At 44.0% G+C, this 19,279-nt stretch overlaps 1 protein-coding gene across 1 annotated transcript; it reads right to left on the bottom strand.

Annotated features, from left to right (window-relative positions):
• Positions 1-2,650: 2,650 nt before the first annotated feature.
• Positions 2,651-14,815, bottom strand: SVIP (small VCP interacting protein). Its single transcript, XM_065636593.1, has 4 exons — positions 14,687-14,815; positions 13,016-13,066; positions 4,958-5,071; positions 2,651-4,145 (listed from the first exon to the last, which is right to left on the bottom strand). Exons 1-4 carry the CDS (start codon positions 14,747-14,749, stop codon positions 4,131-4,133), a joined length of 243 nt encoding a protein of 80 aa, XP_065492665.1. The 5' UTR covers positions 14,750-14,815; the 3' UTR covers positions 2,651-4,130.
• Between the last annotated feature and the right edge of the window lie 4,464 nt (positions 14,816-19,279).

The raw sequence follows: 19,279 nt of genomic DNA, 5'->3' as shown, positions 1-19,279 counted from the left end.
GCATTTGATGCACCTGGTGTGGGTGTGGATGGCAGAGGAGGAAATTAAAGCATCAATAAAGCAAATTAAAAAAATGTGGTAAGCTAGTGAGCTTTGGAGGAAGGAGCTGGGAATGTCTTATTTAGAAGTTAAGTGTTACTAATGATATAAACGGCATTTTCTTAGGGCACAAGACCCTATAGCAGTGTAGGAGTTGGGAAATTTATTGTGACTTGGACTGTTTAGATGAGTTAGGAGCCTAAGGCTCAACTTAAAAAGCTGAAGCTGAGCAGCAGGATTCTAGAGGTTTCTGTGCCACGGTGTATGATGTGACGGTACTGAGTGTGATTTTTAGGGGGCTGAGCTGGATGGCAAGTTACCAAGCGGGGAGACCTGCAGCTCTCATCCCTCCCAGGTGGGGGAGGCTCTGCTGAGACTGGGAAATAGTTTCTTCTTAAAAGGTGATGAGATGCTGAACTAGCCCTGGAAGATGACTGTAAGGAGAAGTGCTGTGCAGTGATTTTTGCTTATTCTATCACTGCATAACTCAGCTGAACATGAGTGTTGAGGAGGCTGAAAATTCTAAAGAGTTGAACTGTTATGAGCTGCAGTGAAGACTCTTCTCAGAGTCCTCGTTGGGTTGTAGAACAAACTCCATGGGAGCTCCTGTTGGCTGTGAATGAGTAACTGTGCTAAAACTCAAGATGGCTAAATTATGTAAGATTACTTTATAAAACTACTATTATTGTATGATGTCAAATAAGCATTGCCATGCTGGAAGCAATTAAGAATTAGTTTGGAAATGTAACTGGAACATCTGTTAGTGCTCATTATGGGAGGTACCTTCTGTCACCTCCCTGTTCGTGTATTAACTGGAGTTTTTCTTCCAAGCAAGATTATTTACATAACTGATTAAGATTTTTTTATTATCTTTATTATAGTGACAATTGCTCCATCCTTTGCGTTACCACCTTTTTCCCAGCAGCATTTTAGAGGTGATTTATAAAATCTATGGAAACTAGTTCAAGGGCTGCCAGTGGGGATGGATGAAACAGGGAGGTGTCAGTATATGTGTGGGAAGGTTTAGCAAGTTTCTTGTAACTTAAGATGCAACGCTGAATTAATTACACGCGTTCATTCTGGAGCAGGGAGATGAACTGTTTGTGGCCCCACAGTGTTACAGAAGCATTTGCTAGGGACGTTTCCAAGGGCTTGGTTCTTTTGGGGCTTAGGTTTTATGCTGCCTTGTTAGTGCCGATAGGCAGTACCTGACCGAGAGGCAGCAAAGTGTTTTTTCTTGGCTTTGTGTCTCCTACTTTCCTAGCCTGTGGTATGTTAGGAATCTAACGCAAGATGGAACAGACACGTGGGATCACGCGAACATTTATGGCGCTGGAGAGGTTTTTCCATCCCAGTCCAACTGCTGGCACCGCTTGTACCTGATGAGCTGCGTCCCAACTACTTAGTCTGTCCCCGTGCCAAATCCGCACGCTGAAGTCATCTCGTTTCCTAAGGGCCCGCAGCGGCGCGACCTACCCCTGTGGAGACGCAGCTTCTGTGTCCTCCCAAACTTCAGGGGGGTTCCGCCCTCAACACTCTCTCCCTGGCATCATCATGTGTATTTTCACAACACACAGTAGCAGGTGGTTTCATTTTCTACTACTCCAGCAAAGATGATGCTGTCGCAGTCAGCAGGAGTCTGCCCTTTTGGTTCGGCTTGCGAGCATTCGTCTTTGACTGCCGTGAGTTTTTTGACTGATCTGCAGGAAACTGAAAATGCTTTCAGAAGGTGGAGAGAAGAGGAACAGTGGTACTGCTGTAAAGCAAACAAAATGTCAACTGCCCAGATAATCTATATGAATGGGTGTGTTTTAACAGCCTCTAAGGTGAAGCAAACACCTAGGATTAGGGGAAATAAAGGCAAAATTTGTCTTGTGTTTCTATTTACTTAGCACAGGACTAAGTGGTAAGAAAGAGAGGGGAAGTGTCTATTTCTACAGGTACAGAGCAGCTTTGATCCACATCTCTCAGCCTTACCATTTAATGGTACACTTAGGTAGCCATCAATTGTGTACTACTGGGTTTGTTTTTATTCTGAACTGAAATTAATGTTAGCAAAAAGCTTAAACCGACATGAAGTGTTCTTATTTACCCAAATCATTTCCCTGAGTCAGTTCAGAGTGGCCATTCAAACAGTTAGATGGGTATGGTGTAGAAAGCTCTTTAAAAATATCTTTATCAATTAGCTATTTGTAATATAGAGCTACGTACCCCTAATCCTCTGCTTCTTAGCTGTAGGAGTAATGTTGACATTCAAAACAAGGACTTGTAAGAAGCACAGACTATCTGTTTTTTACTCAAAGGATGGAGAGAGAGCAGTATTTTCTTCCATGGTAATCCTGAACTGCAAGAATTGCCCCTTCAATACATGGTCTACTCAGTCTGAGGTGATTCAGACCTTTACTCCCACCTTTGAGAAAAGCTGCCAAAAGGAGGCTGATGGTTATTTCCTCCCCATATGGTTTTCGGGGGAGCAACATGATGGAGAGTGAAAAGAAGAATGGATTAACTTTGAAATATCCCAAGTGACCAACCAAGTGCGAAGTGCTGCTTAAGTGTCTTTGTCAGACACCCACTGTGTCAGATGTCGGACTGAAATTCACATTTCAAATGAATGTTTAGTATATTTTATTATATTTCAATGCATTTTCATTAGACTTAAAATTCACTATGACCAACTAATACACTGAAGAGAGCAATTGCCAGCAATCAAAGGAAACTGAAGGACACGGCCTTTTAGCTCAAACACCATTATATTCATATTGAGAAGTCTCTCTTCTCAACTCAATTCCAAAGGCTAAGCCAGGAAACTCATTGTGTTAGGTCCGTGCTCCTAAGACAGCGTGAGACGCTATCTGGGGAGGTAAAAGAAGAAATATTTAGTTTTAAAAATAAAGGGGAGAAAAAAAAGCCTCTATAGCCTAAACTAGGTCAAAAATGGGGCCAGTATCACACTGAGGCCAAGCAAAATGCTCTCTGGCTAAATTCTGAGTCTTGATCGTACTGCAACAAATCTCCCTCATCTATCAAGGCAGCAGCTCAAGGCCACTAGTTTGAAAATCTAGTTGTAACATCCCAGTTTAGGTAGCTTGAAATAATCAAGGGCAGCTTCACATTGGAGAGAGGGATTACAGACATTGCTGATACAGATTAAAAGTGACAGAGCTTTGGGCATTTGGCAAATATTACTGCACTGTAACAAACCCACCTAGATACTACAGAAACTTTAGGAAATGAACAATCTAAGAGATGACATAGTAAGTCTTTTGCCTTTTTTCAAAATCCTCAGAAGTGCAGCATTGCCCTCTTGTGGTAATAAAGGAAAACAATGACAGTGTTTTTAATTTAACTTCCAGTGTTCACTATAAATACTTACAGAATCAGAAATCCACATCAGAAAATGAGAACAATTATTAGACTCATAACAAAACAGCTTTCTTGCTATGCAAGTATACAGCGTTTATAAAGGTTTCTATTTTTTTCAACTAGTGTGACAAAATGCCTCCATTTTCAAGGACCCACCATGAGTCTACTTTCTTTTCTGAAAAAGGCACTAAATCCCTAAGCAGTTCAGAAGTCATTAGGAAACTGAAAAGAAATGCTGTCACCCACATATTCAAATATATATATTTAAGAACAGCTTTCTATGTAAGGACTTAGGGAAAATTTGAATTGTAGAGCTTGAAATAAGCATTGAAAACAACACGTGGGCACCTGAGCTGTGCTTAAGCCAGTCACACACAGACATACATACATACATACATTAACTGACCAGACAACATACTCATATGGACTGACTACAGGTAAGGAGACTACTTCCACGAGAGGAAACCCATCTCCCCACCCTTGACAGGCAAGCAATAAAAACATGCACATAAACCAAACAAATTTGGCCAAAACTTAGTGTTCAGAGTTAGTTCTTAAGTTTCTTATTGGATGTTTCCACATCTGTCCTCCCACGATGGCAAAGTACTGCTGGGTCTTCATATGCAAACAGCAAAAGCCACATGATGGGTAAGTGCCGCTCTGCTGCACAAACTGGCAAGTTAATGGCAGTAAACATCAGTCTTCTCTCCGTAAGTTGTATTTCTTTATCCAACCTGCCACTAAAGACAAAAAACAACAAAATGCACCACAGGTTTGTATGAAGGTAAGGGAAATAAAACAAACAAACAAAACTCCACAAATAAAAAAAAATAATCACAAGGCTGTCTAAAGACAATAAACTCCCTATTGTAATGCAAGTGAGAAACATGCAGCCCATCAGCAACTTCTTCCACAAACTCCCACTCCTGAGTCATCTAAAGCAGTGAGGGAAAGACGTGAAGGCTTAGGAGGCCTGTGTTGCAATAACCAGATGCATCTATTGCCTTGGAGAGATTCTAATTCTTCATTACACCTCTGTCTGGCCTTCTGAGACTAAGTTTATATTAGAAAAGGGGTAGTAGTAGCAGTAAAGTCATCAGTCTATGCTGTTGCTATGGGTTTTTTTGTAAAGAAGGATAGGTACATGAAACCCACAGCCATTCCCTTACTTAGATCAAACATTTTCTATAAACTCTGAGGGAAAGGAGAGAATCTCAACTGGTACTGAAAAGGGATGCTGAATACAGGTCGACCTGGTGAGGAGGTGCCCAGTGCTGAGTACCGTAGAACTGATGTGTTGTAAGTACAGAAACTGGGGAAGAAGAGGAGGAAAAAAAAAAAAAGCAGCTCTCTGCCATCCTTGCTGCCTTTGTGTCCTAGAAATGAAGTCTCATTGAGAACACTCTGTGATAATGACACATACTTCCACTTCTATTCCATTTCCCTTCCTCTTGGCTTTTCCTCAAGTTATTCCCTCTTGTAGACAACAGCAAAACAGGATTTTCTCAGTGAATATAAGCACAGTTGGATCACGTTTCTTTTTTGAACTTACTCTTAGTCCTCCTTCTCCTCCAGAACCCGAAGCTGCCATTCTTTTTTCTATTTCTTCCTGTTTCTTTTTCTTTTGCTCTACAGAGTAAACGTTCTTAATCCCTCGAGAGGAAGCCTGGGAGAAAACACATTTGGGTAAGACCACTTAGCTCTTTTTCTGGATAGAAACCAAACTGCAAGTCTTGGCCACAGCATTTTGTGAACTCTGGTTTGCATGAAAAGAGTGAAACACCAAGTAATGCTATTATTACATAAACCCAGACCTTTCAGGATGCTTCTTCATACTGTGAGCTATTGGTCTCATAGATATGCGAAGGTGGTTTTGTTTAATATTGTTATTACATCCAGGTCAACATATTTAATGCCATTACATGTACCTGCTTTGCATCCTAAGATGCAAAACCAGAACTTCCCTTCCCAAAATCCCCAAAAGTTTTTAGTCTGTGTTTTTTTGGTTTTTTTTTCCATAGTCATGGCCTATTCTCGCCATTCCTAACAGAATTAACTGGGAAGAGACAATTTGGACAGACAGAACTTCCAAGAACTTTAGCTGTTTCATCATCCGTTCACTTCTTCCATCTCTTTTTATCAAAAGGCTCCCTAGAGAATAGGATCTAGGTGATGGAAATTGGAATGACAGCTTCTATTCTACCACTCAATAAGCGGGCAGAGAAAGTCACAAGCTCTGCGTAGTTACTAGAGAAATCGATGGGAACTCTACATGTGAGGAAGAAAAAAGGTTGTGTTATTATAGTAGTGCTAGCCCAGGCTGTGAGAAATCCAATTTCTAAATTGTGATCTGCAAGAAATAACCTGTGTAACAGTCTACCCTTCAGCTTCACAGGATGTGTGGATAGCAGTAGGACACAGATGTTGTCAACTGCCTGCGTCACATCCTCATGGTGAGTCTGATGAGGACCTGGACTAGATGGTAGGAACATCAGAACTACAAACAAACAGTTAACACTGCGAACCTAGAAAGAAAATGTTTTACATACATACATACATAGCACTATTCTGGAAAGAATCTTTCCAAGGTTTCCCACAATGTGAGTTAAGCATGCTTCAGTTTATACCACACTTCATGTATCTGTACTGATTGGGGAAGGAGAGTAAAGTGATCTTTCATGTGCCTGTCAGTCTTTTCTGTCTGGAGATGCTTGTTTTTAAGCAGAATAAATAGAAACATATTAAAACTTGAACGTGGGGCTGTATATGAATGGCTGGGTGGTTAATTGAAAACTTTACCCATAAAAATTCCCAGTGATAAAATTGCTAATGTTTGTTATGGAACACAATTTGGAACAACAGCATATAAATATATGAAGCTTTTGGCTTAGGGAAATGTAAAATAAAGTAAACAGGACAAAAGTCATAAGAAAAAACAGGTTAGCTTCCCTAGATATGGAGAAGACGACCCTTTCCGGGGTTCCTGGAGCCAGAGCAGGTGAAGAGACACAGCGCTGTCCCAGCCTGAGCTCGGTGTAATGGGAGCAAAGAGACACTGCTGACCGCGTGGGCTCGGGGCTTGCTGCCATCCACGTTACCTGTTCACTTGGGTTCGTTTGACCACACTCTTGTAAGGTGACTCTGGCTCCATCTGCTCTTCATTGTGTGTGTGTGCCCCAAACAAGTTAGAAAAAAAATACTATTTTTTAATCAGGGTACAATAATTTTGGAGAAAGCACACAACTTATGAGGAGTGGCTGAGGGATCTGGGGCTGTTCAGCCTGGAGAAAAGGAGGCTGAGGGGAGACCTTATCGTTGTCTACAACTGCCTGAAAGGAGGTTGTAGCATGGAGGGGGTTGGTCTCTTCTCCCAAGTAGCAAGTGACAGAATGAGAGGAAATGGCCTCAAGTTGTGCCAGGAGAGGTTCAGATTGGATTTTAGGAAAAAATTCTTCACTGAAAGCGTTGTCGGGCATTGGAGCAGGCTGCCCAGGGGAGTGGTGGAGTCACCATCCCTGGAGGGGTTTAAAAGATGTGTAGGTGAGGTACTTGGGGACATGGTTTAGTGCTAGATTTAGGTTATGGTTGGACTCGATGATCTTGAGGCTCTCTTCCAACAAAAATGATTCTATGAACTCTTCTACCTGCACTGGTGGATTTTTTCCATCCGGCTTCTGGCCTGACATCCTTCCTAACAAAAATGTGTTGCAGGTCCCTGGGACACACCAGCCACTGTTCCCCAAGGGTGGGCTGTGCTGGCAGCACCATGGGGTGCAGTGGGTTGGGGAGTCAGGCTGTGAAGGCACCAGACTTGTGCAGGAGTTATCTGCCAGGGCTGTGAGCCTTTCTCGACCTCCCAAAAGATGTGGCAATTTTTTTTTAGCTTTTTTCTCCACCCTCTGAAAGCTGGACATGATTGATTTTGCATGACTGTTCAAAGCCTCTCCTGAAGCCTGTTTCCCAAAGCCCCAAATAAGGAACAAGGGTAAGAGAAATTAAAAGGGATATATATTTCTTTGGGTTTTCTTGACATCAATCATATATTTTGTGAATGAAAACTGCTGTATGGTGACATTTATGGCATTGGCATTACGCATCTGACATCCTACGGAGCAGCAATTCCGTTAGAAAAGGCTCGTGTGTCTGGAAAGCATTTCCTCCCCTTAAGCTCTTCAACAGGCAGTGTTTGCTCGACACTTGGGCACACGCATTGAATCCTTTACATTGCCATTCACCAGGGAGCTCTGAGAGGCACCCGACGACTGTGAGCGGTGCCTCCTAAGCTCCTGGCACACCTCGCTAAAGGGAGAGATTAGCAAAGCCCGAGCAGGGCTGGCTCTCACTCCCCAAAAGAAGGGTGTTTTGTACTGAGGGAAAACCAAATCTTTCTGAATCCGTGAGTTTCGGAGGCTCGAAGAGGAAGCTGTGACACTGAGCTGTTTCTCTTCCCAGCAGAAACTCCTTCGTGCACAGCACACCTCCTTGCATTGCATAATGCTGGTAGACTAGTCTAGATGTGACCCCTCCCTGGCAGAATTTGCTTTAGTTCCTGGTATATGGAGTGAAGGGATAACTGGAGACTCAGCTCTAATTAGATAAGCCTTAGCTTTGCTCCCTCTAAATAGACTACAGGAGGAATCTGGCATTTTCAAGGCGGGGAGAGGAAGAGAAATCTGAATTTCTAGAGGAATGTCAAGCATAATTAGAACTTGGCGTATATTTGCAGGCATCAAATGGAAGTGGAGACAGCTTGTGAGCAGTGTCCTGGGCCTGGCTGCTGGGAGGGCAAGCGATGGGAGGGGCAGAGCCACAGAAAGCTGTTCAACAGGACTCTGCCAGCTCTTGGGAGTCCTGTTTGGTTTAAATGATCCCTCTCAGGATACACAAACAGTGAGGATTGCAGACAGGTTAAAATTTTAATGATAGATGTTTCTTAATGAAAAGTGCCAGTCTAGCAAAAATCAAAATACCTGATAAATCCATAGGGATTTTGCTACCTGAGTCAGTTTACCGGTTGTGAACTAGAGAAGGAAACAAATCTCTAAATGTTCATTTCTGACAATTGAAAATAGATGCGTCAGGTTTATTTTAAAATAAATGTATCTTTGTTCTTTTACACTCCTAAAGACAATCGCATCTTAGCCAGCTGAAGTTGTTATCAACACAAAGAAAAAGACAAATATTTTTATTCTTTAAAATTATATCTTAAAATAAAATTATATTTTTCATAAATTATATTTTTCATATAAAGAAACCTGACAGGGCCTGATAGAGCACGACAGAACCCAGCAAGGCCCAACAAAGCCTGACAGGGCTTGACAGGGCCCAACAGATCCCAACAGAGCCTGACAGGGCCCATCAGAGCCCTACAGAGCTCTACAGAGCCCAACAGGGCTTGAAAGGGCTCGACAGAGCTTGACAGAGCCCGACAGGGTCCAAAAGAGCTTGACAGAGCCTGAAAAAACCCGACAGGGCCCAACATGTCCAACAGAGCCCAAAAGGTATTTTGCAGGATGATTCTCTTATTATTCATTTTGAATGCAATTCTAAGTACACTGGGAAGAAATAAATAACAAGGAAACAAACTAGAATTCTTGACTGGCAATTGATATCAATGGAGCTCGAATTTTGCCCATTACTATATTCTAGGATCACCCCCTCTCAGAACACAATCCCTCTCCAGGGATCTCTACTCTGCAACACAATCTAGAACTTTCAAACAAGCTAGAACCCAGCCTAGAACATGATCTAGAACTTTCAAGCGAGCTAGAACCCATCTAGAACACGATCTAGAACTTTCAAGCGAGCTAGAACCCAGCCTAGAACCTGATCTGGAACTTTCAAGCGAGCTAGAACCTGGCCTAGAACTTGATCTAGAACCGTGAGTTGATCTAGACCACACTCTACCAGCTAATGTGGAGCCATCAACTTGACCTGTAGAAACAAGGAGTAGGCCAGACAGACACCATCAAGTAACTGTCTAGTGGACTGTCAAGTGAGCTAAAACCTGACCTGGACCGGGCAAGAAATCTAGAACACACTCTAGAACTTTCAAGTGACCTAGAACATAATCTAGAACCCAATCTAGAACCGCTCTAGAACTTTCAAGTGACCTAGAACGTGATCTAGAACCTTCAAGTGATCTGGAACACAGTCTAGAACATGCTCTAGAGCCCTTCAAAACCAGCCCCTGGAATACTGCTCAGATACTGCTCAGAGCCAGGAAAGGACCTTTCATCTTCAGTCATGAAAACACTTGAAATACGGATGCAGTGTCTTCATTGGCACAGTCTTCCATGTCTAGCTTCTTGTTTTTAAGATACGTGTTTTGGCTACACATCTATCTCACTGACACTGTCGTGAGGTCTCCAACTTTTAACATTCAGTCATTTGTAACATTTTCAGACAGCTTTTTGTGGGTATTGTTAGTGTTAAGCTTTATAGTACTGGCCTTTCTAAGAAATCTTGGGATATGACTTAGCTTGGCACTTGCTCAGTGGCCTTGGTACCTTTCTTCATGAGTCAGCAGAAGACCAAGTCTGCAATGATAGCTGACATCGCACTCTTACATTGGACTGGTTTAAGGCTTTATTCTATTGCAAATGGAGCTACTATTTTCATTTTGGATCTAGGATGGGCAGCCAATTTAAAAGTGCAGCTGCTCAAGTTGCACCAGGGGAGGTTTAGATTGGATATGAGGAAAAAATTCTTCACCGAAAGGGTTGTCGGGCATTGGAACAAGCTGCCCACAAAAGTGGTGGAGTCACCATCCCTGGAGGGGTTTAAAAGGTGTTTACACGAAGTTCTTAGGGACATGGTTTAGTGCTAGAGTTAGGTTATGGTTGGACTTGATGATCTTGAGGCTCTCTTCCAACAAAAATGATTCTATGATTCTATGATCTTAGAGTTACTACTTTTTGCTTTTACTGCTGACACTTAAGCCTCCTTGTTTGTAAATTGTGCCTCTTCATTTGCTGGCATATTTTTTCCCTTCCCTGCCAGACAGCTAGCCCCTCTCCCCCTGCCTGTGTTCCAGCTGTGGTGGGTGCCCTTGCACAGGGGACCATGCCCAGCTGCTGCTCCTCTGCCCTTCTGTCCATCTTCCCCATAATGTATCAGTTAGCATGGTATCTCAGGAATTTCAGGGTTGATGCTGTTGGGTGTCTCTGGAGGCAAGAGATGAAAGGGACATCAGCTGGGTGAGCAGCCTGATGGGAACACAGGAGGTATCATTTTGCTCAGGCTCCTTGATCCCATGCTGCCATGGCCAAGGATGGGCTGGCTGAAAAGGTAACAGAATTGCCTTTTAACTTTTCCATCTTATTTACGTTCAGCAAGACAGCAAATTGTCTCCTAAAGGAAGCAGTGTCGGTCACGTGGCGGTAGGAGATAGCATGAATATTTGAGAATTTAATCGGCAGCTGTGCCGGGCAGTGTAAACAGAAAGGGAATTGTGAGAATTGAAAAGGGGTTAGGATGCAGCTTTTTGGCCACTGGGGGGTTTTGTTTCTTGATGTTTCTGCTGTTTCAATGGCAGGTACGTGACCTAAGGGCCAGAACAAAGTAGCTCAGGCTTGCTCTCTGATCCCCTCCTCTGGGTCCATGGTCCTGAGCAAGCTCCTTCTCGAGGTGAGATCTTGTTTCCTTGTCTGAGTATGGGTCTGTCAGACTAGAGGGAGAAAGTAAGACACCGTTCACCGCCCACCCTCCCGGCCCCTTCTGAAAAAAAAAGGCCATGACTGAGCACATGCAAATTTGACTTCACTGGTACTAAATGTTTGGTTGAATTGTGACCTTCTTGTACCTTCTGCCTCAAAACAGTACCCATTTTGCACTTGGAAGGTCTGGGTTTTTTTAAAGAGAAAACTATCTATTTTGGTTTAAGCTGTGCTATGGAGTGCTAAGCCAGAATGCTAAATAGGACATTCATAAGCCTGCAAAGTTGAGCAACCAAAAGAGGGGAGATGCTTGAATTAACACGGCCAAACAGTTGAAGTTTGGCAAAATTTCCAGCATCTGAAAACCAGTGTTTTTAATGGGACGTACTGAATCGCTTCATAGCAGGGGTATGCTATACGTCAAAAAAAAGTACATATTATGCGATGTATAATGTAACTTGACAGTTCTAACTATGTCTATAATTAGAGATATTGACTTGGTAACACCAAGAATGACTTTTTGCTGGCACTTCATGCCATTAAACTGAATCTTTCCCAAGGAGGAAAATCTAGGAGGCACTAGTCAGTCACTGAATCACTATCAGCTGCCTCCTTGCTAAAGCCTGAATGTATTCCATAGTAAGTTATTTGTCACAGTGACTCAGCATTGTAGGCTCCTTTTTAGTTTCTCTCTCTCATCACAGAGCCAAGAAAATCTCCCACCTCCCCATGCCGTATGCTACTGAGATAGCAGTTTGTATCACTGGCCAAAGGATAACACATTTAAATGTGTGCGAGGAGCCTTATAAGGCTATGTATGCAAACATTCCTTATAAGTGACTTTAGAAGAGAAGGATGATGAATATCAATATTAATCTCTGTAGCTGGTATTGGGAACTATAGGATAGTTGAGCTTGGTGGGAGCTGTTCGCTGATATGACTACAAGCAATGTTAGGTATAGCACTTACAAGGCAAAACCAAGCAAAACACATCTGCCTATTAAATTACTATAAGGCTTTAAGATGACACATGGATCGCTTATAGTATGTAGTCTGACACAAATAGTTTTTAAAACGGAACTCTGAAGCACCACTCAGCTGTTGCTCCAATTATTCACCTAACTCCCTTAAAACCAGATCAATATGGTCCTCATCAATAACGGTCCATTTTTAATTCAATACATAATGTCACTAACACTGATAGAAACAACACGTTCCTCTTTCCTCATAGTTCAGCTGTGATCTCTTAAGACACATTTTTGATTTATTGCAGATTTTGTATAGTGCATGTTATAAGCCTTTTTTTGAGAAGAACAGAACAGAAGGAATAGGCTGCCTAGTTCTACATTCTGCTAGAACATTCGCATCCTACCTCTTCTGACTTTAAGGATACTGAAGTAGTTAAAGATTAGCAACCTTAAAAAGACAGAATAAGTTAATACTACTTCTTTGCTGGAATTTGAGCTGAGAAATGTGCTCAACTGTTGCCAGGTTGACAAACTGAACTTGCAAGTGCCCGCCGCCTGCATTTGTAAGAGAAATACAAGTGTAGAACCACTTGAAATTGCCACCGCAACAGCTGTCTGACAAATCCAGTTTGAAATATTTTTCAATCTTTCGCATTCAAGTTTTATAATGGCAAAAAAAGAAGAATGTTGCGCTTGGTCTTCAGCTCTTAGGTTATTTTCTAACTACTGCAAAACTTCTCCCATTCAAACAAGCTCAGCTATCTTGCAATGGTCTCTGGGCACCTACCTAGCTGTGAAACGCTACTGCAAATAGATATAAAAATAGTACAAAGGTAAAACATTAATAATATTATGAAAATATTTAATGGCAATTCCCACAATCCAACCATGGTATCTAGTGTTCCTCCAGAAGCCCGAGCTATTTTCCCCACAAACCGGTTACCAAAACGCATTTTGAATAAATGGCATTTTATCAGACATTACCTCCATCTGCCTCTTTTCAGCAGCTTCTGCTAGTTGTCTTCTTTTTATTTCCTAAATAAAACGTGAAAGACAGTGAAATTCTATTCCAGTACAGTCTGTACATTCTTTTAAAAGTCTTAACTTGTAAATATGACTCAAATCTGCAAAGCAAACTGTCACAAAATGCCAACCTTAAGTCAATTAGCATCATCTTCCCCCCTGTTGCCAGTCTGCAAGAACAAAGTGGTTCTAATGACTGATGTGCTGGAGGAGCAGCTGCTGACATATCTACAGTCAAACCCTACCAGAACTCCGTATTCAGCTGCCTGTGTGATGCCTTCACTCCAAAAAATTCAGATTGGAATGAGAAGGCACGTGGTGTGAAATGCCTTTTTGGAGTAAAGTACGTCGAGCAACTTGATTATTTGCTTTCTGTCCCCACGCTACTATTCCTGCAGAAATAGGTGCTTGGTTACGTGGCACCATGGCGTCACATTGCGCTGTAGTTGCTTGTTCTTTGGAAACTAATGGACATGTTGCAGTTGGCTCTTTTAAATCAAGCATTGACTGTGTACAATTGTGGTTAACAGCCAAGGACCAAAATTATCACAAGACTGCGTACAGTACCTGTTGTGTGTGGGGGGTGGTGGTTGGTTGGTTGGTTGGTTTTGGTTCTTTATATATATATATATATATATTCAACAGAGTAATTTCTGGAGACCAGTACTCATAAAGACAAATAATTAGCGCGGTGCTTCAACCTTGAAGCTCACTTGACATAATCAAGCCCTTAGTAACCTTTGGTCCCCAACAAACCTTGGAAAACTGAAATTTTAGAGACATCTAAATATTACTGCTGAGAAGGGCTGAGCCGAGCAATACGTGAAAAATACTATTCTGCGACAATCTTTTTAAACATGTCATATGTATAATGGAACTCCCTAAAAATCAGTCATGATACTTTGTAATCACAGTGGTCAATGTTGGCAAGACTTGTTCATGACACCCCTGCTGTCCTTTTCTATCTTGTTGCAGGCTTACGGCATATTTACATCAGCCAGATATTTATCATGATTCTTTATGTATATTCAAAGTTCCTCTTCTGTGTTCAAAGGGCAGCAAAGAAAATAACGTGACGGATATTTCCCTTCCCTAACGAAACCCTCAGGTGAGGGGTACCAAAGCACAAGGATGGGTTCCGACGCACGCAGGAGAAATTTCACCCTGTGAAGGTGAGTTAAAAGCGAACATCACTGTGCACTGGAGAGAAAAGCAGAGTTTCCCCGTTTCTGGTTAAAATGAGGGGCACCTCGGCCTCGATTATGACACAAACCCTCCGCACAAGCGCTAAGGAACCGGCTGGGGCAGTACACAGGGAGGGTACGCGGTGCCAGGTCCCGGGCGGGGGAGCCCCGGGCGGGGGAGCCCCGGGCCGGGGAGCCCCGGGCCGGGGAGCCCCGGGCGGGCCTGGGCCGGGTCTCCCCCCGCAGCCGCTCCCCGGGCCCCGCGGCGGCCGTGAGGCCTCGCACCGAGCGCGGCCGCGGAGCCTCGGCCCCCACGTTAAGGAAGGCGGCCCGTCCTCCCCCCACCCCGCCCCGGCGCCGCTGGGCGTCACCGCCCGCTCGCAAACAACCGGGCGGAAGAAGGGAAGACAGCGAAACCGCCCCGGGGCCGCCGCGGCCGCGCACTCACCGGGTCGGGCGTCTCCACCACGTCCTTGACGGCGCCCCCCATGCAGGGCAGGCACAGCCCCATGGCGGCCCCCGCGCCGGCGGCCGTTGGGGAGGCGGCGGCCGGGGAAGCAGCGCTGGCGGCGGCCCCGCCCGCGGCCCCACGCTCCGGCAGGGCCCGCCCCGTCATGGGGCCGGGCGCGGAGCCCCGGGCTGCCGGGGGCGGGCATGGCCGGGCCGGAGAGGCCGGCGGGGTACGGGGGGCGGTTCCGGCGGGCCCGCGCTGGTTCTCCCGCCTCGGGAATTAAACTAAATTAAATCGATTCTGTTCGGACAAAAGGGACGACGGTCTAATTACCGTCCAGCTCGCTCCGGTAAACATGATACGGGGATTCGGAGCCCGCTGGAAGTTGTTTTCAACGATTCCCCGGCCCGGTGCTGCCGCCCGCTGGCGGGGAGAGCGCCCGGGGGGCGCCGGGGACGGGGAACTGCTGGGGAGAGGCCAGCGCAGGGCAACGGAGATGGTGGAGTGGAGCAGCTCCCGTGTGAGGAAAGGCTGAGGAGCTGGGGCTCTGGAGCTTGGAGGAGACTGAGGGCTGACTCATTAATGTCTATAAATATGTAAAGGGGGAGTGTCAGGAGGATGGAGCCAGGCTCTTCTCAGTGACAACCAATGATAGGACAAGGGGCAATGGGTGCAAACTGGAACACAGCGGGTTCCACTTAAATATGAGAAGAAACTTCTTCTCAGTGAGGGTGCCAGAGCCTGGCCCAGGCTGCCCAGGGAGGCTGTGGAGTCTCCTCCTCTGCAGACATTCCAACCCGCCTGGACACCTTCCTGTGTAACCTCATCTGGGTGTTCCTGCTCCGGCGGGGGATTGGACTGGATGGGCTTTCTAGGTCCCTTCCAACCCCTGACATTGTGTGATACTGGGGATACTGGTGTCATTCCAGGTCTCACCCGCCGCCTTTGAAGCTCTTACAGGATTGCGCTGGCGTCTCAAAGGTTCTGGTGAAAGAGAAGCTGCCGAATTAGTGTATGCTGTGATTAAGTTATAAAAGATGTACCCACCATTAACCAGTTGACATGGGAGAAATGCTTCCTGGCCACCTGCAAAACGAGGGGATGTTTTTCAAGTTTTAGATCCTTCTGCTTGACAAGAGGGAGACAGAAGATTAAGTGATACATTGTTTAGAAGCAGAGTGCTTGGTTTATATTTAACTAATAATTAATAGATGTATTGTAAGTAAGAAGCTAAACAATTATAACTAACATAACCAATTATTTCTTAGTATAGATGTATGTCAAAGTTTTCAAAAATTGTATATGTAATAATTATGTGAATATAAGCAACACAAGAGCATCCAGTCTTTGGAGCACTTATGGAGGATGATCCCCAGCACTGATAAAATAAAGAATGCCACTTAACAGTACAATTGACTCTGCCGTTAAGTTTATTTCTCCATTTCACTGGTGAAAGCTGGTGCTGATTTGCCTGTTGCCAAACCCTGGTCTGCTCTGCACTGGGACGGCCTTGATCTCTTTGGTGACCGACGACAGAACCCGAGGGAACGGCAGGAGGAGGTGCCGGGGAGGGTCAGGTTGGACATGAGGAAAAGGTTCTTCACCCAGAGGGTGCTGGACACTGGAACAGGCTCCCCAGGGAGGTGTCCCGGCCCCAACCTGACAGTGTTTGAGAAGAGACTGGACAAGGCCCTCAGACACACGGTGTGACCTGTGGGGTTGTCACATGCAGGGACAGCAGTTGGACTCGATGACCCTTGTGGGTCCCTTCCAACTCAGGACATTCTGTGATTCTGTCCGTGTTCTCATGCGGCCTTGGCCTGCAGCCACCTCACCAGTCAGCGCCGAAGGCCCCTCCGTGTGCTGCTTTTTCCCAAAGAACATCCGACTCACACGGCTCAGGGTGGATTTTGAGCAGCGCCGGGCTGGGTGGGGATGGCAGGGACCTGTGCAGCCCGTTCCCTGTGCTGAGGTGAGATGTGCATCTGTGTCACCCACCAGCTTTTGGCCTTTTTGACTTGTATGCGTAGCCGAGGGGAACATAATTCATATTTTTTGCTAATCATTTATGTTCATCCTGAGATGTATGTGACTTTTCTTCCTATTTTAATATATTTTAAATGAGAAAACTACTGGTTTTAAATGGATTGATGCTTTATTTAATGATAAGTCTTTTGGCCTCTCTGAAATGGTTTGCTGTGGCTTATGGCCAGGAGCTGCCATGCAGGATTTTCTGTCCTTGCAGGCCTTCATTGGTTTCCTTGGTTTACTGATACCAAGCTTTCCAAAAGTCTGTTTTCTGGCTGTTCCACTATTTCTCTTTCTTTTTCTTAATTTTTTGCCACCTTCTCTCCTAGTTATTTATAGTTGACTTCAGCATCACCCTATTCAACAACATTTCCTGAATTTGGGTGTCAGTTTGTACATCCACCCCCAAGGATGATGTGGAGAGTATAATATGTATTCTTCATAAACAGCGCAACATCTACCCAGCTTCTTTCCTGCCTCTGTGATTTTGAACATGGTATATCTTTTTGCACCAATGTTCTGCTCCTGCAATTTATTCCACAACCCCATGATGTCTTAGGTTATTGTGAAGTACTAATTTAAGTTGTTGTGTTTGTTTCTTGCAGCTGTAATGAGCCATCAGTGAGTGTTACCGCATTGCTGAACTGAGGACACAAGTCACAACGTGGTCCTGAACTTTCTGAACTGAATAACAAAAGTCTGGCTGCCATCAGGCTTGTCGAAGGCGGAGCAGAAGGAGGCTCAGCTGCTGCCCATCGCTGACTAGTGAAGCTGAGATTATCTGCAGGAGCCCACAAAAGCTCTGAGAGCAGTTGGGCTGTGTTGTGTTGGCCTGGGAACTGCAACAGAGGCGCTGCATCTTTCCTGCCGTAGGGTGTAGTGTAATTTCTGCTTTGGATTGAAAGCATTTTTTTTAAGTTGTTTTAAAATTTTATTTATGTGAGTTAAGTGCTTAGTGTTTGTCAGGCTTCAGGTTAGAGCTGAGGGATCCTTGGCTGGTTGTGACCCTTGCTTGGTCCATCAGCTGAGGATCCCTGAGTGCAGCTAAAAAATGCTTTTCTGCATCTAAAAGGTTTAGAGGAAGATTGAAGCACATTTGGGCAAAACTCTGCGTGGAGAAAGTGCAGCTTTCTAGCAGTAAGAAGTGGTAAAACACAACTGCAAAGGTGAGTAGTTCAAGCAAAACTTCAGTTCTTTGCAAGTGCCTTCATAAGGCAGTCAGAAAGTTGTTTAACGAGAAGTAGTAGGAAATATGGTAACAACTTTTTGTTCTGTAACAAAGGGCTTATAGATTATCACTGAGGGTTTTCAAGGCTTGTGCTTTTACAGCTGAAGTTTTAGAGAGAACCTTTCCGTAAAGTCACTTAGTTTGAGGTTTAGTAATTGTGACTTCCTGGAATTGAAATGAAGAAATAAACTTAACAGCCAATTATACTGTTAAGTGGCATTCTTTATTTTATCAGTGCTGGGGAACGCTGGGGATCATCCTCCATAAGTGCTCCAACGACTGGATGCTCTTGCATTGCTTATATTCACGTAGTTATTACATACATATGCATTACAATTTTTGAAAATTTTGACATACAATACATCTATACTAAGAAATAATTGATGATGTTAAGTATAATTGTTTAGTTTCTTACTTACAATACATCTATTAATTGTTAGTTAAATATAAACCAAGCACTCTGCTTCTAAACAATGTATCACTTAATCTTCTGTCTCCCTCTTGTCATGCAGAAGGATCTAAAACTTGAAAAATATCCCCTCGTTTTGCAGGTGGTCAGAAAGCATTTATATTATGTCAATTGGTTACATGAATTTCGCAGCTTCTCCTCAGAATGAGCTTAAAGAAATTCTGAGTATGTGTAGTTTGAAATGAAATCAACAGGATCTGTGTGTGAAGATACATTGATAACCAGTGACAGCTTGAAAATTAGATACAAATTTGCCTTTTGCGGGTAATTTGGGCTCTATATGAGCAAGTAGTGAGCCCTGCTGTATTCCAGGAGCCAGGTGAGGACTGATAAAGTTCTCCCTGGCCTGGAGCAGCTGATTCCCCAGGGTGTGTGTGTGATAGCACCAGTAAAACAGATCTGTCCCGTGGTTTTTGGCTGAATTAATCTGCGTTGCCTTGGGAAGCTTATCCAAAAACACGCAGTGACAGTTGACTGTCTTTCTTAGGAGAGAGTCTCCTAATCCTTCCCACTCAAGCTCTGCTTTTCTTTCTCCTGGAAACTTGCTCCTTGTGTTGGGTGTGAACAGTGCAGAGCATCCCGCTGTCCTTTGCCTGTAAAAGGGATGAAGCGATGAAGCTCATCTTCATCAACAGAGCAGCAATCAATTGACAGCGAAGTGGGCTCTTTGCAATTATGGGTTGCTCTTTAATTATGTACTTGAGTATTTCTTGATGTTGAGAGCTCAGAAATAATGCCTGGTAGCTCAGTAGTAATGGATGATTGGAGTTTTTTGGTTGTTAGTTTTAGTGGTTTGGGTTCGTGTTTTTTTTGTTTTTTTTTTTTTTGTGTCCGCTTCCCCCACCCTGCTAAATAATATTGTAGT

Source organism: Caloenas nicobarica, chromosome 5, assembly GCF_036013445.1.
Source record: "Caloenas nicobarica isolate bCalNic1 chromosome 5, bCalNic1.hap1, whole genome shotgun sequence".
Taxonomy (NCBI): domain Eukaryota; kingdom Metazoa; phylum Chordata; class Aves; order Columbiformes; family Columbidae; genus Caloenas; species Caloenas nicobarica.
The sequence above is the reverse complement of the archived record's forward strand: the minus strand, read 5'-3'. Positions and strand labels throughout refer to the sequence as shown.

Bases quoted from the DNA above. Each gene is read 5' to 3' on its own strand.
- SVIP (XM_065636593.1), bottom strand. From the start codon at position 14,749: ATGGGGCTGTGCCTGCCCTGCATGGGGGGCGCCGTCAAGGACGTGGTG. The intron at 13,067-14,686 runs GTGAGTGCGCGG...CGTTTTATTTAG, and splicing joins TGGTGGAGACGCCCGACCCG to GAAATAAAAAGAAGACAACT. The intron at 5,072-13,015 runs GTAATGTCTGAT...GTTTTCTCCCAG, and splicing joins CTGAAAAGAGGCAGATGGAG to GCTTCCTCTCGAGGGATTAA.